Source organism: Magnolia sinica, chromosome 5 (genome assembly GCF_029962835.1).
Source record: "Magnolia sinica isolate HGM2019 chromosome 5, MsV1, whole genome shotgun sequence".
In the NCBI taxonomy this organism is placed as follows: Eukaryota; Viridiplantae; Streptophyta; class Magnoliopsida; order Magnoliales; family Magnoliaceae; genus Magnolia; species Magnolia sinica.
In genome coordinates this window covers 110,942,201-110,967,089 of record NC_080577.1, presented here as the reverse complement: position 1 = coordinate 110,967,089, position 24,889 = coordinate 110,942,201, and the positions used below count along the sequence as shown (strand labels likewise).

Sequence of the window (24,889 nt, the reverse complement as noted above, 5' to 3'; positions counted from 1 at the left end):
CTTTGATACCAATTTGATGCAGGACAATTAACTACTTACTCTAAAAGCTCGAACTGTTAGAGTATGGCGAATTAATCCCTTTATCTCATAGCCCAGGCCCCACATCTCATGGGTTAGGACCTCAGCCGAACCCCCCTCATGGGCCCCAAATCACATGGGTATCGCCTCACACGGGCCGCCCACCTCGAGTGTCCCAGCATCCCACAGGCTACCCCACTCGAGCCCGGTGTGAAATGCGCATTAATCACCCCTGGTGAGGAGTCTCGAACACGAGATCTTCCCCGTGGGCCTCGCCCACCCCGAGTATGCCCCTGCATCCCACAGGCGACCCCACTCGAGCCTGGTGTGAAAATGCCCCTGCATTAGAATTGTGCATGGAAGGCAGCAACTCACAGTGCCAATGCAATTCCAACCGTCCAAAGTTGGAGAAAATTCCAATATGTACATCAACGTGGGATTTTTGAAATCCAAGTTTGGGCCGAATTCCCTCCCAATGTCTTTGGATGGAGGTGGGCTCCTAACTCTGATTGCACATATGCACGCCTTAGGAACTAACATATACTGTATACTGTGTGTGTGTCACCCCAAAAACATCATGCCGCAATGATGCCTAAGCTTTTTTGCAACAAAAATAAATAAATTGAGCTTCATGATCTAAAATGAATATAATAATGGTCAACCATCCCCTTCCGATTCTTAAAAATCACATGGCAAATACATAGATCAAAGTGCAAAAATGACAAGTAAATCACTCAAATCCTTCCTCATTAAAAAATATATTTGGTAATCAAAGAAAATGTTATTCAAAACTAAAGGAAACATCAAGAAGGAAAATGTTAACAGTACAAAGGATCGACTTTGCCACACCCTCTTTTGCTAGAGTCGGCATGATAATTGGCTTCTCTACTAATGGGTAAATGAAATGTTAACCTAGAGCTAGAACAAAAATGGGATGGGAACCAAAAAAAGAAGAAGAAGAAGAAGAAGAAGAAGAAAGAGAGAGCATAATATGCATTGCTTGAATATAAGGTTTGCCACCACAAAATTGCATTGTTTGAATATAAGGTTTGCCACCACAGAATTGCATTGCTTTAATCACCTTCCATAATCTTTTGGTAAGGAAAGCAGAATATAACTTCAAACATTCTACAAGTACCTTAGCTTCCGCTTCATTTGAATAAAACCAACCAGTCAAACACCCCCAAAAAAAAAACCAAAAAAAAAATCTATTTTTAAGTCTGCTGTCTCTAGTAACTCACTGGAAAGTTGCAACACGCACATTGGCAATCCATTGAATTTAAGTTTCCAAAACCCTGGATGGAGGGCACCTCCATAGCACTTCTCAATTTTCATTTTCCACTCTCAGCACCATTTTCCATTGTCTCACTAGGTCCAATACTAATATCCCTTGGAATTCATTTTGCAAAGCTGCCCATCTGATATCCAACACAGATATCTAGCATACCGCAATGATTATGATGTACAAATTACAACAATGCCTGTCACTTATTCCTCAAGGAAATAACAAATTCCATGAGCCCCATCATGGACATGCAACATTCAATATTTCATCAAAAAAGGGAAGTTGAAAAACATTCTCTATTATATTATTTTCAAATGGGAACTTCCCCAATCAGATGCACTCAAGAGTTTGCTGGGATCTTTGCTGAGGTTTAAAATTTAATCATTCACCAATGGCCCATTTAGGCAGGCAATGCATATTCTTGAATTTTTGTTTTTCTTCCTTTTTTATAAGCAATATGATGGCTTTAATTAAAAAGGAAAACAGAAGGATACAGACATCCAAGGCAGTGGGTAGGTATCTCCAAGAAAAAGATAGGATCTCGATACTCATTCCTTGGGCAGCACATCAGCTAATGAACTCACTTCCGTAGAAATCCGCCTTAAAAAAATGAGAAAGGAATCAGCTCAAAACTTGATTTCATTGATAGTGAAGTCACACTTCTATGGATAAGGTTGAGTCTCGACGCATAAATACAGACTTGGACACTTGGAGGACTCATGAATGAGCTTGACGCCTACCATCAATACTGGAAGCACCAGAATTACCCTAGGAGTAGCATCAACAACTAATTCCCACCATGTAGTTGGTGCTGGTTTCCAAATCTCTATTTTCTCCAACATGTTGCTTTCATCCATAATAATGTCTCCTCAACATCAAAAACAATACACAATTGAAATACCTTTTAATTGTTTAGCTGGGAGGCTCCAGCTTATGAGATGGAGATTCATCTTCTCTGCAATGCTTGCCAAGAGGAGGAATATATCATCAAAGATTCTCCCATTCTGTTCTCTCCCACCTCACATTAATCGTGCACCAGAGCATTCTCCATCCAGACTTACACGACCTGGCATCCCAGCCCTTCATAAGATATTCAATTGAGTTTGGAAGTGCCCACGGCTTTGAATAACTTGAAGATATGGGCGCAGGTTTTCAACATTGTCTCACAATGGATAAAGAGATGGTTGACTGGTTCGTCCTTTTCCCAGCATGATAAACATTTGGGAGTCATATAATATTCCTTTTATGGAATCATAAAGAGTAAGGATCTTGTTGCTGGAAGCTATCCAACAAAAATACATTAATGCAAGGGGGAGCCAACAATCCTTACTTCGACACAAGCAGGCCTACAGGGGATGGCAAGACAGAGCCTTGAGAAATTCTTTAGAAGAAGAAAGCTCATGAGAGGTGGGAGCTTAAATTTGTTAGTTGACTTCATTAGTGGGGAGGACAACACCCTCGAGCACTTCAAGGAGCTCCATCATCATGCAAATCTCATACTTACACAAGTTTCTCAATTAAAAATCATTCCTTGATAAGTGTATTTTCTATGCAACCAAGGTTTTGAATATCGATATTAAGGGGCATATTGGCGGAGCCCAATAATGGTAGAATATTTGCATATTAGACCTTATCAGACGATATAAGCCCGTATCTACCGAATTTTTTGGCCCAAAAACTCTTAGAAATTTATTGTGAAAATAGGAAAATGCAAAACATCAAAATCTATCATTTTTGTGTTTTCAATAAGTATCCAATAGGGCATTAGGCTTTTCTTCAAATAATGTTGTTTGTCAACTTGAACTAATGAAAGTCAACCAAATAGGCACTAATCAAACACAAATCAAGAATGATTTGGTGGATGAGGACCCATTACATTGAAATACAAACAAAAGAAGATGAAAAAAGAACAAATGGTCTTTCTTCCGATTTTTCACAAAATGGCCCATTCTACTTCTATTGCCGAGTCCCAATCAACTATTGTGTTTTAATCCTCAAAATAGGCCTAGAGCTAGTCTCAAATTTAGTTTTTAGCTTCCTCCATGGTTGAAATAAGGAAATTGTTGGAGTTCACCGCATAAATACTCCTGGGAACAAGGTATTCCATGATGGAAGCAGTGGTCATAACGGCCACCGTCATCTTTACGATACGAGTCGTAACGGCTGTTACGGCTCTTTAACAACCATTACGGTCTCTTTTTTATTGGAAATAAAAAATAAAAAAATTTACTCTATAAACCTATATCTGCCCTGTTACATTGAAAAAAAAAAAAAATCAAAAAAACCTGTATCTGCCAAATAACAAACCATTACAGGGCAGTTACGGCCTTTAAAGGGGGCGTAACGGGCCACTGACAGCAATTACTGGTCGCTTTTTTCCATAACGATTGTTACGGTCGTTACGACCCCATAACGTGTAACGGTTGCCACCATTATCTTTACATAACGGCCTTTTAATGCAGGGACATTTTCACATCAGGCTCGAGTGGGGTGGCCTATGGGATGCAGGGGCACACTCGGGGTGGACGGCCTGTGTGAGGTGGGTGGCTCGTGTGAGGCGGAACTCATGTGAAGTAGGGCCCACGAGGGGGGTTTGGTCGAGGTCCTAACCCATGGGATGTAGGGCCTGGGCGATGAGATAAAGGGATTAATTCGCCATGCTCTATCAGTTTGAGCTTTTAGAGCAAGTGATTAATTGTCCTACGTCACCTTTATGGCGCACCATGCCTAGGAAGCACCATACTCATTCATCCTATTTTTTATGCTCTCCTATGTACCATACCCAAAGTAGTCAATAATTGTGGCCCTGACAGCCAGCCTTGTGGACCTTATTATACAGGCATTACAGCCCTAGAACAATCAAAATTTCTATTAAAAGGAAGAAAATCTATCGGCCCGTGATGGCTGTTACGGCCTTTACAAGCCTTTTGTGGGCCCTTTTTCAGAACAGGAATTACAACCCTGTATCGCATAACGGGTCCCACTGTTACCATTACGTAACGGCCGTTATGTAACCATTTTTTAATACCATGACCATAGCTGTAATATCGTGCATAATATTTGTTCTTCCCTTGTACACACTAAAAATGGGTAGTGTTGGCTCTACTTAGGATGTGCTCTTTTCATTGAGATGTAGAATGAAATATTCAAATTTCCCCCACTAGAATTTTTTCTTTCTTCTCTCTCTGTGAGATTTCACGTCTCACGATGTGTTATCAAATACAATGGCCCCTTTTTCTTCTCCTCTGTTTGAGCTGACAGTCAGCTGTTACCGTCAACCTACTGTGGGACCAGTTTGGATGCCAAAGTATTGGATCTACTGTTGACTTTTGCTTGAGAAGACCATTCCGGACTTTTGGAATTTTTACTGCATTTTTCCTTTTTTAAAAATTGGTATTTTTCCTTCTTCTCAAATCCAAAAAATAAAATAAAATACTGTCCTGGTTCCATCTAGACCATTGATATGCATCATTCAATGACATCTCAGCGGTGATTCTCTTAAGCCATTGTCGTTTTCTGGTGGGAAGTACATCTATGTAAGGCTAATCTGTGAACAGATTACATTCCACGGGTTTTTTGGTCCAGTCGTCTCTTGCTGTCTACACACACCCAGTCTGTATTTTGTCCATAATTTTTTTTTTTTTGATATTATCTATGTGCTGCTCTTTCTGCTAATGTTTCTGCTGGATATTTTTCATCTCAGTTGAATATAGATTTGTCATCTAGAACCCCACGGCATCTACATACTATTGGATCCATAACTGTTCATGCTGGGCAGCAATATTTCTGGATACTTTCTAATGGCTCTATCTTCTAAGATTACATCTGGAGCACCTGAAAAGATTTCTGAAATGCATAATTCTGAAAATCCGATCTCTAAATAACAACTATGAAGATGACTGAAAATAATTTTCCGCAATGGTCTCAGGACGGGAAAATGTTTATGGGAGGCAAACCAAAATTCGCATATGTTGGTAGGTCTTTGGAAGAGCTATTTCCATGCGATCCCGAACCTAGAGAATGGCATAATGCTAACAATTTACTTGTCATGTCATAGCTATTGAACTCTATCAGTGAAGATCAGCAGGGGATTGTATCTGCTTTCCACAACCATGGAACACTGTTCATGACTTATATGATAGAAACAAGGAGGATATTCGCTTACTATCCAGGTTAAATCACAATTTTGAACCTATTCGTGCTCAGCAACTTGGACAACAGACTCTGCCCAGTCTCAACAGTATATATTCTCTCTCCTAAGGGATTAGAGATGAAGTAACGGAGGTGCCCATTCCTGTTACAGAAACAATCAGCCCTTACCACAGAAGGACATGTGGGTTGTGAAAAGAAACTCAGGACACATAGTGATAGCTGGAACAGAGGCAAAGGCGAAGATTTCTATTCGCGTTGCAAGCAAAGAAATAACTTTGAGGATACTTGCTGGAAGCTGCACGGTAGGCCATTCCATTCTTTGATTTTTGACTTCATGAAAGAAAGCTTCTTTTGAAACCTGAACGCTACCCGAACTTGCAGTTGACACTCATGCCACCATTGGTTAATTATATTCAGAAAACCTGGGAATTTCAACCACATGTATTTGAAACAAAAGGGAGAAGGGCCTTGGGAAAATACCTTCCAAGTCCAGTAAAATTGGATGTTGATTGGAGATCAAAGTGCGGTACTATGAATTATGTCACATTGATGTCTTGGCAATCCAACATCACTAAGAATCTTATAGCCTACACTTCACTGGCCTGTCCTGATTCTGGAGAATGTGAACATAGACCCTGACACTACAGGTCAATGAAACGACCCATTTCTGTCAATGAACATTGGAAACTTTTGGATTGTTGTTGTAATTCTACACCCTTCCAATTTCTTGAACAAAAATTGGATCACATTAAAATCACCTACTGTTGCAATTCTACACCCTTCCATTTCTGTTAATGAACATTGGAAATGTTTGCCTCCGTTGCATGAAGAATCTGTCGATCATCTTCTCCTCTCTTGCCCTTTTATCTCTCGGATTTGGGCTGAATTCCTCCTCCGCTTAAATATTCAGTGGTGCTTTCCTGGCTCAGTGCTCATCTCATAAAAGCCTGGCATGGGGTTAGATTGGGCAATCACAAGACGTGCTTGTGGAGAATGGCAATCGTTGCTATCTGGTGGTCAGTTTGGGAAGAAAGAAACGGTAGATGTTTCAGGGATATCTCAAACTCGGAAATGATTATTGCTAGTGAGGCTAAGCGGTTACTGATAGAAATGGGCTGTGTATGTAGTGAGTCATAAGGATTGTGATTTTCTTTTTCTTGGAGTCTAGCTGAGTTCGCTTCCTCGGCGATCTCTCTCCTCTCCTCTTTTTTGTATCCCTTTCTTTTCTAATATATCTCGTGGCTTTTATATAATAATAAAAATCACCTACTAAACACCGAGGGTTGTTCCACCTTTTGACTAAATAGACAGAAGCTTAAGCCCATAACTCCTCTGTTGAGCCACATTCAGACTAGACATTTGTTAGAAACCATTGAAAGTCATCCCCCTTAGAAATAAGTCTAAGATAGATAGAAAATGTCCGTTTCCATTCTTCCTCGACCTCGAAGGAATCACTGTTGCATATAGATGACAGACATAGTTGCATGAAGCGTCTGTTTCAAAATGTTCCTGAGCATAAATAGTTAGCGTGCGCGAGAAAGAGCACGAGTCAAGAGCACGATTTGAAGCCACAGTGGCGACTGTTAGGAGGATCGTGCAATTCAGCTTGACCTACCCGACGCTAGAATGTTGTACTGGAAAGTATTTGGCCTTGCCAGTTGTCTCTGATCCAATCATCAGAAATCTGATCAACCATAGTTTCTTAAAGAAGCAAGACATCTTTTCTTTTCTTTTTTTTTTTTCGCACAGTGGTTACCGAGAGAATGATAGCAAAATTATTGGTATTACGAATGAAGGGTCGGTGTTCTTACCAGCAAGGGGTTCAGCAGGTGGAATCATCTTCATGTGGAATGGGGATTCATATCTGTTGAAGATGTCCGGAAAGATGGATTCTTCATCTCATTCTTATGTTCTTCAATTGGGGACATCTTCAAATGGGAGCTCTCTCAGGTGTACGGCCCACCTGAACCTAGATTAAGATGAGATTTGGGGACTGAGTCATCTATCACAAATAGGAGGTGGAATCCCCCTGTGGTGTGTGGGATGGGGCTTCAATAAGAATAGGTTCAACTACAAAAAGAGTCATATCAGTACCCCTGTGAGGAAATTTCCCGAATTCATGGCCATGAACCTGTTGGGTCTTCCTTCACGCATTGGTAGATTTCCATAGTCCAAAAATCAACAGCAGCTGATCAGGTGCAAACTTGATAGATTTCTGGTCCTGGATGATCAAGAGAGACCAGTTGTTGGTGTGAGTCTTCTTGGCCTGTTTCAGCACATACCCATCTGTCTAGAGTGCAGTGGTATTTCTTCGGGTCAATATCCCTCCAGCATAGAGAACTTGAGGCTGAATAAAAATTGCTACATTCAAATCGTCATCATCTAAGACATATCCCGACTAATTGGGGTCAGATACACGGATGTTGTCCCGCCATTCCACTCTATCGAGGGCCAAAACCTCAGTTAGATCATAGGTCATCAAGTCCTTTTCTTATTACCTCTATCCAGGTCCTTTTAGGCCTTCCCCTTTTGCCCTTTTAGAGCCTTCAACTTGTGTACCAACTCAATCCTTCTAACCGGCACAATTCTTGGTCTTCATTGCACATGACCAAACCATCCGTGTCTACTTTCCCTCATCGTATTACCCATTGGTGCTACTTCCTAAGTTCCCTCTAATGCATCATTTCTAATTTTATCCTTCCCTGTCTTGCCACTCATTCAACTCAACATCCGGATTTGAGATGCACTCATCCTATGAATAGGTTGTTCCTTAACTGCCCAACATTGTCCCATAAAAGCATGGCTGGTCTTACAGATATCCTATAAAATTTCCTTTTCAGTTTGAGTGGTACACGACGATCACATAAAACTCCAGAGGCACATCTCTATTTCTTCCCCGCAGCTTGAATTCTATGGGCAACATCCTTCTCAATCTCTCCACTCTCATGAATTATAGAACCGAGGTATCGAAAGTGGTCATTTTGGAAAATTTCTTAGTCAGCGATCTTAACTAATTTCTCATTTTCACTCCTATTGTTTACTAAAATTGCAGTCTATTTACTCTGTTTTAGTCCGACTAATTTAAATCCTTTAGATTCTAAAGCACCCCTCCATTAATCTAGCTTTATGTTTCAGAACACACCAACGAGTTCTATCAATGAGGACTCATGTCAAGCTTGTTGAATCCAAGAGGTAGCTAGTCCATAGATACACCATGGGACTGTGGATGGGAATTTGAAATATGGGGTTACAACAGTGCTGGACTTTAGCAAGTGCTGTACAGTTGGCCACCAAAGTTCGGCCCAATATCCCAATCTAGCAGTCAGATGACAATTGCAGAGTGAGGACAGCCACAATCCCAAGGAAGAAGCTCACAGGCAGCAGATGGTCACAGTAGCAATAAACAAAACTCTGCAATTGTTCAAAGACAAGAGATTGGACATGGAGGAGAATGACAAATGCTAGTACGGCAACAAGCAGGAATGCATCATAATTTACAGGTCACCAGGTTGTTTCCAATACATGTCTCACAAAGGGACACAAATCTTCAGATTGTCGGAAAGCAGCCAACACTATTGGTTAACGAGGATGCAAACGCCATGCCCAAAGGCGACCACCATGCTAGTGGGCTTCTTGATTATGATGAGGATAAGGTCATGCAAGATGAACATGATTTCCCATGTCTCACGATGCAACAGACTATGCTAGCATCAAAGACTTCCAATGATTAATGGAGGAGCAATATTTTTCAGAGATGATGTCCCACTCGAGGAAAATTGTGTAGCTGGATAACCAACAGAGGTAGTGGTCAGAATCTCTTACCTCCGGAGATGGTGACAAAAGTGGAAAAAAGACAGATTGAGTGGTTGAAGGGCAGTAAAATTAAGGAAACTCGTTGATGACTAGTTCCTTTTTCTACTGGAAAGAATTATTCGGATGAAGTGCTGTGTGATATTGTGGAGATGGAGGCATGCCATATATTGCTGGGGCGACCGTGGCAATATGATGGAAAGACTGCACATATTGGTGAAAAGAACACTTCTGCATTCTACAAAGATGTTGTGAAAGTTGTTCTAGCAGCTTCAAGCCTCACCTCAATGAGGGATGATGAATTTCCCAAATCTAAAAAAGGTGGAGTGAACAAATTTCATCAATGTCCAACGGTTTATGGAAGAAACAGTGGATAATAGCATGGCGAATGTTCTCAAGGGGAAAACGACTAGAAGGAAGAAAGGGGAATTTCATGTAAAGAGTTCATACTCAAGGAATTCAATGAAGTGATGCCAGAATACCTTCCCAATGGGTTACCACCGATGAGAAAACTTCAGCACCACATTGATCTTATACTGAGTGTCAGCTTACCGAATTTGTCACATTATCACATAAGCCCAAAAGAGCATCAGTTACAACAGTGAGTTGAGGAAGGGTTTTATTTGAGAGTTCATAAGCACGTCTGTTGTTCCGACTTCTGACTCTCTTCTCAAAAGGACAGTTGGGTTGATGAAATTCTGGCGGTTGATTCCTTCCATCCATAGAATCTTTTAGCTTATTGCAAGGATGTGATGCGGTGGGAATGTTATGAGATCCCTGAGTAGAGAATGATTTGACGATAATAATGTGAAGAAAGAGGAGAATATTGAGAGAGAAGGAGGAGAGTTTGGGAGAGATGTTGTGTTAGGCTTGCTTGCCCTAACACATAATGTTTTATTACAATAAAGCATATAGTACACCGCAGGAGAAGCAGGAAGTGTGCACATGCACTTACACTAAAAGGGACTAAAAGGGCCACTAACCACATACACAATACACTAGCATTCTCTATACTCCCCCTCAAGTTGGAGCATAGATGTTGATCATGCCCAACTTGTCACGAACACAATGAAGAGCATCTCGACTCAAGGACTTTGTAAGAACGTCAGCAAGTTGATCCTCAGATCAAACAAAATGAGTAACGATTTCCTTAGAAGCTACTTTCTCCCGAATAAAGTGACAGCCGACCTCAATATGCTTGGTTCGCTCGTGGAAAACCGGGTTACGAGCAATATGAATGGCCGCTTGGTTGTCACAGTGAAGAGGAACAGGATCCAAAAGAAGATAGCCAAGTTCTTCAAGAAGGTTGCGAAGCCACACGAGTTCACATGTCGCATGAGCCATAGCACGATATTCTGCTTCAGCCGAGGACCGAGCAACAATTGGTTGCTTTTTGCTCTTCCATGTTATAAGATTACCACCTAGGAAGGTACAGAAGCCGGATGTAGAGCGGCGATCAAAAGTACTACCTACACAATCAGCATCAGAATAGCCGGAAAGATGAAGATGACCATGCAACTGAAAGCGGAAGCCAAGACCTGGGGCTGATTTTAGATACCGAAGTATGCGGTAGACAGCCGTGAGATGGGAAGTACGGGGAGCTTACATGAATTAGCTAACAACGCTCACCGCAAATGAGAAATCTGGACGAGTAATAGTCAGGTAAATAAGACGGCCTACAAGTTGTCGATACATCCCGGAATCAGTAAGGAGAGCACCATCATCTAGTCAAAGCTTCTGTGAAGTATCCGTGGGAGTGGTAGCAGGCTTGCACCCTAACATAACGGTCTCCATGAGAAGATCGAGCGCATATTTTCGTTGTGACAAGACTAATCTGGATGATGAGCGACCAACTTCAATTCTGAGGAAGTAGCGAAGAGGACCAAGATCCTTGATCTCAAACTTGGTCTTCAAAAAATCTTTGACCTCCCTCATTCCAGCAGAATCACTATCGGACAGAACAATATCATCCACATAGATAATGAGAACCATGATGCCCGTCGATCGACGACATATAAAGAAAGAATAATCGACATGACTACGAACAAAGCCGAACTCCAAGAGAGCCTAACTAAATTTTTCGAACCATGCACGTGGGGATTGTTTGAGTCCATAAAGAGCCTTCTTCAACCAGCATACAAGTGCAGGGTTGTGAGAAGCAACAAAGCCAGGAGGTTGATGCATGTAAACTTCCTCTGCAAGGTCCCCATGGAGAAATGCATTCTTAACATCAAGCTAAAACAAGGGCCATGATAAATTAATGGCCAAGGAGATCACAACACGAATTGAATTAAGCTTAGCCACCGAAGAGAATGTCTCGAAGTAATCCACACCATGAGTCTGTGTGTAACCCTTAGCAACAAGACGGGCTTTATAGCGATCAATGGAGCCGTCTGGAAGAAACTTGATCGTATAAACCCATCAACAGCCAACAGGTTTATGGCCTAAAGGAAGCGGCACAAGGTCCCAAGTATGATTCTTCTCAAGAGCAGACATTTCTTCTATCATCGCCTTCGTCCAGTCAGGACTTTGAAGAGCATGTGAGAGAGATCGAGGAATAGTCTGTGATAAAAGGGAAGCTGCAAACGACTGAAAAAACGGTAAAAGATGATCATACAAAACGAAATTACTAATGGGGTGTTGAGTACAAGATCGTAACCCTTTGCGCAAGGCAATGGGAAGATTTAAACTCGAGGTAGGAGAGTCATCTGAGCCAACATCCAAAGTGAGTGGAAGGGTGGATGGCTGAACGTGTGAAGATTTATCTCGACGATGATACACCCGCAGAGGCTTAGGCTCACCCAAATCATCAACAGGATGCTGAATGGGGGGGAGAGGAGTTTTCTCATAATCACTAGTGAAAAGAGGATAAGAGTCATACTCTCCCTGACTCGCAAGAGGATCATAGAGGGATCGGCCTGGAGCTGAGAAAAAAAAAATATCCTCAAAGAAGGTTGCATCGGCAGAGACATATTTCTTGCGAGTCAATAGGTCCAAACATTTATACCCTTTCTGACTCCGAGTATATCCTAGAAAGACACATTTAATTGCCCTGGGGCTAAGTTTATCATTACTTCCATCCAAAATTTGAACAAAGCATGTATAACCAAAAACTTTAGGTGGTAGAGGAAATGGATTATCATGAGAATACAATATAGTAAATGAAGATTTGTAAGACAGGATACGTGAGGGTATACGATCAATAAGAAAAGTAGCAGTTACAAGAGCATCACCCCAAAAATGTTTAGGTAGATGCATATCAAGCAGAAGGGTGCGAGCAACTTCAAGAAGATGACGATTCTTTCATTCTACAATACCTATTTGTTGAGGTGTGCGAGCACACCATCCTAGACAAAATACCACGTTCCTGCAAGAAGGACAGAAAGGCAGTAGACATGTATTCACCTCCCCCCCCCCCCCCCCAATTATCAGAATGGAGGGTTTTGATGGAACATTAAAATTGAGTGCACGCTTCATGATAAAAACACTTTAAACGCATTAAACACTTCACTTTTAGATTTCAAAAGATAAATCCAAGTCATGTGTGAATAATCATCAATAAAGGCAATAAAATATCTAAATCCAAAAGTGGAGGTAACCGGAGCTGGTCCCCAGACATCCGAGTGAACCAGAAGAGACAGGAGGAAACGTAGCACGATGATGTTTAGACAATTCACAAATATCACAGCATAACGGTTTAGTGACAGATAAGGAGGGAAACAAAATTCTCAATTTAGCTATGAATGGGTGGCCTAAGCGGCAATGCCACCGAGTCATGGACTCTCGATCCAGAGAAAGGGTACTAGAAGCAGCAATGAGTGTATCATCGAGAAGATAAACGCATCCTCACTCATGCCCCCCACCAATCACTATCTTCGTCTGTAGGTACTGAAACAAACAATAAGAAGGGAAGAAGGTAATGAAACAATTTAATGATTTAGTAAGAGAGCTAACAGACAATAAGTTTAATGGAAAACGAGGCACATGCAAGACATATGACAAAGACAAGGAAGAAGAAAGAGGGATGAAACCAATCCTAGAGATGGGATTTTAGGTTCCATCTGCGATTGTGACATACTGAGTGTGAGGAGAAGAAGAATAAGATGAAAAGAATTGAAACTTACCAGTCATATGGGAGGAAGCTCCAGAGTCTATGACCCAAGAGGTAGGAGAGAATGACGCAAGAAGGGCAGTACTTGACTGGCCGAAGCTCCATGAGATGGCTCAGGAATATCACAAATGTGAAGCCGCATAAAGGCATCATATGCAGCCCAAGAAATGATAAGAGACTCCCCTGAAGTAGACTGCCTAGCTGTTGGGGTGGAAGACTGTCTCAGGAACAACTATAGATGCAACAGAAGCAGTGGCATACATAGGACGATCATGTATTTGCTAGCAATAATCAATGGTGTGATTAGTTCCACCATAATATGAACAAATGCGGGAACCATCACGTCCTCGTCCACGTCCACCATGACCGCGAAGACTACGTCCGCCACGACTGCGATCTCCCTCGCGGCCTCTACCACGACCACCAAAACCAAAAATGCGCCCTGAACTCAAGGATGGTACCCGAAGACCAAGAGAGGATTGATCGCCAACGAGATGTGCCGAACGCTCGGGTGGCACAAATGAATGAGAAGGAAGAATAGAGACAGTAGCACGCTAACACATGGCATAGACTGTCGTCAATGAAGGAATAGGATCCTGCATAACAACCTCATCTCGAACATAAAGATAATCATATTTCAACCCAGCTAGGAACTGCATGATACGAGTATTATCTCGCTGCTTATGAGCATTATTCATGATCCTCTTTACATTTGGAAGGAAGAGGCTGATACATATCCAACTCATCCCACATACCCCGAAGCGTCGAATAGTAATCTTTTAATGATCTAAAGTTTTGTTGGAACCAACCAACTTCTTAAATAAGCTGGAATACCAGTGCAAAATTCTGAGATTCCGAGAACATATCATGAAGCGTATCCCAAATGCCTTTAGCCAAGGATAAAAACATCACCGAGTGGCTAATCGAGGAATCCATACTATTCAACAACCATGCAATAACTTAATAATTCTCCTTTGTCCAAGACTTGTAGGTAACATCTGTAGAGCTTGAGGGATCATCCAAAATATACGACAACTTCTCACGGGCTCCTAAAAATACTTTTACAAATTGTGCCCATTGAAGATAGTTGTCACCATTCAACTTAGTGGAGGTAATCTGCAAGGGGTTGGATTCAAGAGGCCCTATGCCAAGAGATGAGGGCCCTTTGTCAGCCATAGGAGAGTCCAAGAGAGATAAACCTATGCCAAGAGGCCCTACGCCAAGAAGGATTGATTCGAACTACTCTATCTCACTCAATCCTTCAAGATAATAAGAGATAAACCTCAAACAAATATCAATCATCCAAAATACCATGAAACTCAGTCAAAAAAGGCCCAACTGAGTGAAAAACGGCCCAGCCACACGTCCGTTTGAGGTTAAAAACTTCTCAAACATTGATTTTAAGTAAAAAATCTTCCATGAGTACTTAGGAGGGAGATTTCGGTCCATCTTGAGCAAAGAAACCAAAGAAAAGCTTACCGATTTGATGTTGATCGAAGAAAAACGGAAGATGGGCCTGATTTTCGAATTTCTCTATTTCGCCCAAAATACCATGAAAGGAGGTCCAAAAAATTCTGAAAAAATCATGACAAATCTTCTAAAATCAAGATCTATCAAAGCCCTAAACTTTTAGCTCAAACGGAGTCCATATGTCCGTACAACGCTGACGTCAGCCATACGGCTGCTGACGTCAGCAAGGTGACGTGTCGCCTCTCAATTTATTGGATTCGGAATGCCTGGATCTATGCTCTAATACCAAGTAGAGAAATATTTGACGATAATAATGTGAAGAAAAGAGGAGAATATTGAGAGAGAAGGAGGAGAGTTTGGGAGAGATATTGTGTTAGGCTTGCTTGCCTTAACACATAATGTTTTATTATAATAAAGCATATAGTACACTGCAGGAGAAGAGGGAAGTGTGTACATGCACTTACACTAAAAGGGACTAAAAGGGCCACTAACCACATACACAATACACTCGCATTCTCTATACCCTGGTAGTTCAATTATATGGATATCAATCTCCGAAGAAACCACTCAGGTCAAACTGGTTCTGTATGTGAAACTCTTGGGCATATTCAGCAAGGTATTGACTGATATGAGTTGAGGGAATAGGAAATTCCAAAAATGGATGATGGATGGCAGGTAGACTACAAAGCCTTTTCGAGCCATGTGTCCTGGTAATAAGGTCACTTCTCACTATGCAAAGTCTAGGGAATTCCAATCTCACCTAGACTTCAAGCCTTGGTGTGGTTGGAAAAATGAACAAAATTCTCATCCTTGAGAACCTAAAAAAGTATCAGCAAGCTTTTCCAAACATTTATTTCCTTTGTCAAATGATAAATTAATTCCAATCCCACCCACACTTCAAGCCTTAGTGTGGCTGGAAAAACGAACAAAATTCTCACCCTTGAGAACCCAAAAAAGTATCGGCAAGCTTTTCCCAACAATTTTTTCCTTTGTCAAATGACAAATTATTACAATTTAGAAGATAGTAGTGGCTAGAGCCATATGGGACCACTTCTTTGATCTGTTTGGGGTGAGTGAACTTAGTTGCGAAATTCTTTTAAACAGATGTTGCTCCAGCTTCAAATCATGCAATGGACTTGTGCTCCCACACCTGCCTCTAGCTGTTTATACTTGCTAATATTCTGAAACAGACACCTCCCACTCCTGCACCCGTGAATCCATAGCCGCTTCGCTTCACACTTCATGCAACTATAGTTCTGAATGGCTGTCTTAAAGAGCTAATTAATGGGCAGTCACATGGCCACTTTCAATCTAGAGTGAATGCTTGTCAGAAGATGATGGCTTTCGGAATCTTGTGGGGTCTTTAGAAGGACAGACAGAATCTTCAATAATGAAGTCACTTTGGTGGAAGTGGGAGTGGCACCTAGCTACGAGGACCTTGCAACTAAGATTTTTAAAAAATGCTTTGGCACTCCAAATCCTTTCTTCTCCGCAACAGCTTCTAGGTCAAAACATAAGATGGAGAACCAAGGAAGATTTTCTTTTTCTTATCAACAATGAAATCTTTTTAAATAAAAAGGAGGAAAAGGGAGAATAGGTGTTGGGCTATTTGGAAGCAGGAGCAGCATCTAGCAAGAAGGACCTTGCAACTAAGATAAAGATGCATTGGCACTCCAAATCCTATCTACTCCACAACAGCTTCTAGGTCAAGACATAAGATGGAGAACCAAGGGAGATTTTCTTTTTCTTGTCAATAATAAAATCTTTTTAAATCAAAAGGAGGAAAAGGGAGAATAGGAGGAAGAGGAGGAAGATTTTCTTATCTTATCAACAATGAAATCCTTTTTAAATCAATAGGAGGAAAAGGGAGAGGAACGACAAGTGTTTTCGGGATATGAGTGGGTCCATGCCTGAGGTAGTTAGAAGGGTTAAGCAAGATGTAGTGGAATGGCCCCTTGTTTAAAGGCCATTGATAGTTGTTAATTAAATTTTGTGTTTGGGTTGTAGTAACTTGTCCTGCTTGATGCTTTCTTTGGCAGGCTCTTTTAATAAAAGTTTTGTTACTCTTCAGAAAAAAAAAAAAAGAACAAGAAAAAGAAAAATACAACTATGCATTAAGCTAATTGATAATGGCTATTAGTACACAAGCATGAGCAAGAGATGACTACATGGTGAACACATCCTGGAAAAAACCAGATTGGTTTGTTGGTTGTGTGATAAATCCTACAACCCTACTAAAAACTAGAGATCTTCAATATCCCCTTCCAAAGACACAAAAGACAAAGAAAACTTTTTTTTTCTTATAAGCATACTGTTTGTTACATGTACATGCATACACCTTATATAGGATTAAAATAATTGAAAGCACTAATAAGGTTGAAAAGATCAAAATTCTCCCCTTCTTATGTCACTTCTAATAACCCTTAAGAAGGGGTATTTTGGCCATTCCCTATTGTTAAATCAATCATAAAATACAAAATAACTGAAATAATTGGGGCTACACGGGAATCATGGCCTACATATGTGATCAATTGGGGCCATGTGTGATCACGCAGGTACAACACACAACCTCTTTCAGGACACAGGTAAGGAATGCCTGATTGCATCACATCCATAATAGAGATTGCCTCTCTTGGCATATGATTAAAAGAGGTCTCTAGTCCAACCGGTTGGACTATAAGTTATAGTCCACCTAGCAGATAACTTCCAACATATTAAATGCATGTGACATCCAACCCTTCCAATAGGTTGGCCCCACCACAAGGATCACCTAGTGCAAAACTCAACCCCATCTAGTCATCAGTAGGGCCACACCATAGAAAATAATATCTAGCCATTGAAAGATAGTAAAAGTACAAGTTTGATCTACTCAATGAGTGGATGTGGCTGAATTTTGCACTAGGTGACCATCATGATGGGGGCAACGTCTTGGATGCCGCATGCACTTAATATGTTGGAAGTTGCCGGCTGGGTGGACTGTAACTTGTAGACCAACCAGTTCAACTTGAGACCTCATCTGATTAAACATCACATGCAAAGATGAAACTCTCTGTAATCTCATCTAAAAAACTGCAAGCCTCCACTGTCCTGTAGATTTTCCAAAGATCACAGATGTCAAGGAGGTTCCCTAAGTGTAAGGATGGTTCATGTTCCTGGGTATGTAACGTATGTTATGCAAAATATTTTGCATGCATTAAGAAGCATTGGAAATGGTAGAGGACATTATAAAATCATGTTGGCCAATAAAAATAATAAGAATATATTGAAGTCAGACAGGTTAGTTTTTGCACCTGAGTTGTAATCAGCACCAATATCCTTCTCCACCTTCGCGACGAAGCTAATAGCAGTTTTGCATTTGCTCAATACAGAATCTTCATCCACAGGACCATCATAAACAACCTCATAATTTGAAATTATCTTTTCCAGTATATTTCCAACAGATTGTTTCTGATAAAGAAAAATGAATACAAAAAACTTAAAAACCTTTAACTCGGAGAATCGGAGGAACAAGCACATATATGCCCATGCACGCGCATGCCCAAAGATATAAGATATTTTACCAGTTTGTAGCCAGGATTTTTTCCATTTCTATTGCTATGCCCCTGGTTCCTTCCCAAAAGCTCCTCCTTGAGAATTTGCCCGCGAGAACCAAAGACTTTCCTTTCTTCCCATATATCAACCTGGGTAACATATGGTAAATGGAACTATAAGATAGGAAGAAAATAGAATGCCAATATAACTAGTTTAATTGTTTGCAGATAAAAGGAAATAGCAAGATCGCATCAGCACACAAGAACAGTGATAAGAAGCAATTGCGAAAATGTAACCAGTAATTCTCTTTAAAATTCAGAGACATCAACACATTTTGTTAGCAACTTCTCCTGAAACATTTAGAAAAATAGGATCCCTTTGAAAAATATGGTTCCAAGAGTCTACAACCAAAAAACCTGAAAAATCAGACTGCTACTTGACAACCTGTATACTTCAGTATACATCCTAAACTTCATTTTCATTCCAAGGTGCATAACGTTCAAAAAGCCAGGTGACTAAGGCAAACCCAATTGCCCTACAAAATTGCACCAAATGTGATAAAAGTTGAATTTGGTGCCGTATAGGCTTTAGCAATTAGAACACCATAAGGCCAATCTCACTCATGAAAGTACAGCAGTACACCCAAGAGGAAAAATAACGGATTTGCAGGGTGTTCAGCTGATGGGCCTAGGAAGCCAAGGTATGGATACTGATATGGACGTGGTATAAACAGAGTATGACTCCAGGATACAAATAGGGATATGGATGTGGATATAGGTATCCATTTGTAATATGTTATTAATAATAACTTTTATGCTTTTTATTTGAAAGGTTTTACCCAGTGCTGTCATGACTTTAGGTTGTATTAAACAAAGTATTGCTTTCTAGATTTTCTAGAATGGAAAATCCAATTAAAATATTCAGTGTTCATAGTCGTTGCTATAAGATCATATTCCTATATATTGCTTTTAGGACTGAAAAAAATAAAATAAAATAGGGTTGAAAAACAAGAAGATGCTGTGAAACGATACCCTAGAAATATCCTACAAGATTTGAGTGCCAGTATCAGTACTATATCATGTCAACAATGGTAAGCATTAAAGCACCATGCTTAAATTTTACAAGGCAAAAAAGAGATTAAAAGAAAACGGAATAGACAATCTTAAGGAGACAATAAAAATTCATACAGAAAGGATCTTATACAAGTACTTTTGTACACACACACACACACACACACACACACACACACACACACACACACACAACACACACACACACACACGCACACACAACACACAACACACACACACACACACACACACACACACGGGACCTACCTTTCTCACACACAGAGGACCTACTTTTCTCTTTTCTCTACTTGCTCTTAAACATACATTTCTGCATGCTAGCCATCAGATGGTTAGGACTGTCAAAGTGGCATGATATGTGCACCCTCAGCTGCCAAGAGTTGGCTAAAATAAATGTTCATGTGAATAAGATCCTTTTCCGAAGGTATAACTTAGGAAATCTCTTTTCCTTTTATCTCATTGTAAATAAAGATGGTTCCCTTCACAATTATTTTGAAAAGAATGCCCTTTCTTATGGCTCCATTCACTAGTTGTAACTATTTTGCAAAGCAGCGACCGTTTCCTATCAGCATGTTATTATTTTTTCCAAACAACAATTGCAATTTTAAATGATCGGAATCAACTCATTGATTGCAATCAGCTTGTTGATTGTAATCAACCAATGTAATAGATTTTTTATAGCATTTGATTGTAATCAACCTATGTAATAGATTTTTTATAGCATTTGATTGTAATCAACCTATGTAATATTCTACTACATTGAACCTGTGGGAATCTTACGCTCTCATTACCGGTCCCCAGCCCGGATAAAGGAGGGCTGCGTCAAGCTGGCAGCTGGCGTCAAGCTTATGCCACAACTTTCATTGTGAATCCGAATGGAACGGGATTCATGTACCCAGCCCCAATTAATTGGGATTAAGGCTTAGATGATGATGATCGGTAGTGGGATAGACGAATACCACCTCTATTTTTATTATAGTTGCACAAAGCGTGAAGCAAAGAAACAACAAATTCAGGTGTGGGAGCGGGGAAGCATCTCTTTCAAAATGCAAACAAGTATGAATAGTTAGGGAGCGGAAGCGAGAGCGAGAGTCCATAGTGGGAGCAAGAGTCCAAAGCGAGGATTCAAAGCTGGCACAGAACCTAGTTAGAAGGATACCGCAGCTAAGATTTTGACCAAATCTCAAAGGAAGAGAGAGACTAGCTAGAGAAGCCCATCAAGGGGGATGAAGCTAAGATGGCAATCTCAGAGCTGTGCAAGGATAAGGCTCCTCCCGATCTGGAAAGTTTTCAAATTGCTTCTTCCAGGTGTTTTTGGAAGAGGTAAAAGATGATCTCCTAGACTTTTTTTTTTCTTTTTTTTTTTTTGAAGGTTGATCTCCTAGACTTTACATCAGAATTTTATGAACTCGGTAGTATATTCAAAGATATTGGGAGATAATTCATCACAAAAGTCCTAAAGAAAGAAGGCATGAAGTGTCTGAAAAGTTTTGGCTGATTAGTTTGATTGGAGGGCCATACAAAATTTCAGCAAAGATGTTAGCATCAATGTTGAGGAAGGTCCTAGGGTAGTTATTTCGAAGTTGTAAGTGGCATTTGCATATATAAGGCAAATTCTTGATAAGGAGCAAATATCTCATGAATGCATTGACTCAGGGTATCAGGAGGCCTAGGGTCGTTTGCAGCACAATATGGAAAAGGCATGCAATCATGTGGACCGGGATTCATGATGGAGAATGGGATTTGGAGTTAGATGAAGAATGGATGAAAGAATTAGTAATCTCAACATACTTTATTGTGTTGGTTGATTTCTTTTTATGTATGAGCATTTCATTTAAAAAGAAGAGGGGGAAAAAACAAAGAAACAAAGGGGAATGATCCTGCGCAACACCAGGATACCAAAACAAAAGGAAAGGGAAAAAAACAAAGAAACAACGGCACCACAAAGCAAAAGCCCTGCATGGGCAGATAAACAGCACGCAACTGTCCTAGAGGCACAGCAGCAGCGACTCCCAATCTAAATGAAAGAGGAAGGCAAGCAGTCCCCATGACACATGTGATGTGTTCCCCAGGGGCGGTGACCATTGAGCTAATCTTTCCAAGGAAGGATGCATCCAAGCACACCTTACTATCGAAGATTCTCTTGTTATGCTTGAACCAGATAACACCTAAGGAAGACCTTGAGGGTTAACTCCAGACACAGTCCCCATCTTTGAATCCATGACGAGAAAAGATCTCACAGAATAAATACATCAAACGAGCCTCGTCGATCCATGGATCCACCAAAAGAGAACGCTATTGCCTTTACCGTTTATAAAGCACATACATTTCTAGAGCTGGTACCCCGCTACCAGGAAGATCATCATCAGGCTCACCTGCATGCCTTCCCACATTGCTAATTTCTTTCCAAACCTCCAACCAGACTCTTCCTGGAAGGAGACCCAAGAACCAGCCCAATTAGATTCCCCATGCTTTCTTGGAAAGCTTCTCTCCACAATGCATTTGATTCTTCCCCAAATCTCCACCACTATTTGCTTAAGAAAGCCCAATTCTTCTTTGATTTTACGCACTCCAGTACCACCTTCCTTCTTCAGTTTCTGTGCCTTCTTCCTATTCATGAGGTGAAATTTGAATTCAGTATTATTTGCTTCACAGAAAATGTCTTTGCATCCATTCAATTTTACTAGCAAAGGCTGTCGAGAATCCGGGATCCTAAAGAATGAGAGATAATAAACCAGAAGGTTCAAGAAGGCTGACTTTATGTGTGATTCTACCAACCAAAGATAACAGTGACCTTTCCACCTGAATAGCTTTTCTTCCAAGCTTTCTATTATCAGGTCCCAAAATGCAGCTGCTCTGGCATTGCCTCCAAGCAGAAGACCAAGATAAGTGAACATGAGATCAGATTTTCTCCTACCCATTTGGTTGACAAGCCCATTAACTGTTACTTCCTCACCCCCTATCCCCATTCAGTGTTCAAGTTGTCGGTATCGCTACAAGTTTCGCTAACTGGAGATAAAGATATAATATCGTTAACGCCGATAACCGGAAATGTGAAGAAAAATGGCGAATGATGGAATTTTTCTGTAAAACTTCAGGGCATGCCTAAATACACATATTTGCATATTTAGGAATAAAAAAATTACAAAAAATAAAAATAAAAATGCATTAAATAATATGTTTTCATTTAATGGGACCCCAAAAAGCATGCGATGCCGTAAGAAATTGCTCCAATTGTAATCAAAATGAGTTCATATAATACAAATGCAGCTAGCATATAATAATTAGGACATGTAAAAGTTAATGAACTAAAAAAGTACACCTTTCTTGGGACATGGAATCTATATATTGGTATACTTGATGACTAATGGCTTGGATATGGCACTTGTCTGACATACACATCCATCCAGTTTTCCAGATCATTTTATGGTATAAGCCTAAAAAATAGATAGATCCAAATCTCAAGTGGACCACATCATAGGACAGTGTTGATTGAATGCACACCACATAAAACTTCTTAAGGGCCACAAGTTTTGTATCAAACTAGTTTGTATAACCTAATCAACAGGTTGGATGTCAAATAAACATTACACTGAACCCTGGGAGGTTTTTAATGGTGGACATTCAATCGCTACTATTTCTTGTGGTGTGGTCCACCTGAGATTTATATAGGCCTGATGTTTTGGATCAAGATCTAAAATGATCTGAAAAAATGGATGGGTAGCGTAGATCAAATAAATACATCATGATTAGGCCCACATAGCACCAACCACTAGCCATCTAGCCAGTGGCAACGTCACTAGCCAAATCATGTCCTGGTGGGGTAAGGACCTTGTGGTACCCACCGTATGGCATGTGTTTTATCATGTTGTGAATAATGAGGTGACTACTGGACAGTGTTCCATGGGCCCACCATGATATATGCGAGAAATCAACCCCATTCATCCATTTCAGCATATCATTTTAGTACATGGTCCCAAAAATGAGGTAGTACCAAATCTCAAGTGGACCACACCAAAGGAAACAGTAGCGATTAAATCCCACCATTAAAAACTTCTTAGGTGTCACAAAAAGTTTTCGATCAAGCTGATAATTGTGTTTTCGATTCATCCAAGTCTGTGTGGCCTAATCAAGAGGTTGGATGGCAAAAAAACATTAGAATGGCCTTAGGAAGTTTTTAATGGTGGGTGTTTAATCACCACTACTTCCTTTGGTGTGGTCTACTTGAGATGCGAATCTGCCACATTTTTGGGCTCATGCCCTAAAATTATCTGGCAAAATAAATGGATGGCATTGATAAAATATATCACATCATAATGGACCCCACATAGCACCGAGCCACCCACCCTTGAGACCCAAACAAGCTGGACGTGGTCGTTCAGTGACCACTATTTCTTCTGGTGTGGTCCACTAATGATTTGTATCTCCTTCATTTTTGAGGCCATTCCCTAAAATAATCTGTAAAAATAGATGGACGGCGTGGATATGCAATGCAAACATTCATGTGGGCCCTACGGAATCCCACCCACGCAGTAGGTTCTGAACCGCTTTGAGCCAATGGCATTAGGTGCGACCATGGAACGATGCAACACTTATGGTGGGGCCCACCTTGTTGTATTTATTGTATATCCATGCCATCTATCCATTTTTATAGTTCATTTTAGGATATGAGTCAAACTAAAGCAGATTCAAATCATAGGTAGACCATCACATGAGAAAGAGTGGTGATTGACCGTTAAAACCTTTTCATGGGTCGCAAAAGTTTTGGTTCAACATGATATTTGTACTTTTCCCTTCATCCATGTTTACGTGACTTTATAAATAGGTTGGATGGCATATAAACATTAGAAAAACATTACGGTGGGCCCTAGGAAGTTTTTAATGGTGGAGTTTTAACAATCACCCTTTCTTAGAATATGGTCCACTTGAGAGTTAGATCTACTTTACTTTTGGGCTTGTATCCTAGAATGACCTAGAAAAACGTATGGATGGCATGGATTTATTAGAAATACATCAAGGTGGGCCCCACAATGACGGCCGCACCATCTTCAATAAAGCCAAAGTCGCACGGATTCCATTCCCTTAAAACTTTAGAGCTAGAGAGCTTTCGTTTTTACGAAATTCTCTCTTCTTCTCCGGAAAATCTGCAATGACGATGACATTTCGATCTTTTTCCGGTAAAAATCTCTCCAGAAATTTTTCTTTTTCTTTTTCAAATCCGAACCCAAATCCCTGTAAATCTCGGCGAATTCAAGTTCTCTTTCAAATCTCTTTCTTCGAAGAAAACAAAAGTATTTTTTTAAGGGTTTTCTTATCTTGGAAAATTCGGAACTATCAACAGCGATTGGCCCACTAAATCTAGCCAAAAGCCACTTCCGTAGGTAGATCTTGAGAAAAAAAAAAAAGGTAAGAGAGCTTTTTTCT

The 24,889-nt window shown here is 40.5% G+C and overlaps 1 protein-coding gene across 1 annotated transcript in view; it reads right to left on the bottom strand.

Annotated features, from left to right (window-relative positions):
• The window catches only part of LOC131246693 (uncharacterized), a 64,591-nt gene that overhangs the window by 23,268 nt on the left and 16,434 nt on the right, over window positions 1-24,889 (bottom strand). Inside the window, exons 4-5 of the mRNA XM_058247043.1 lie at window positions 18,407-18,526; window positions 18,137-18,293 (exon numbers count right to left, since the gene is read on the bottom strand). Coding sequence (XP_058103026.1) covers window positions 18,137-18,293; window positions 18,407-18,526 — 277 coding nt within the window. The remainder of the gene's footprint in view (window positions 1-18,136; window positions 18,294-18,406; window positions 18,527-24,889) is intronic.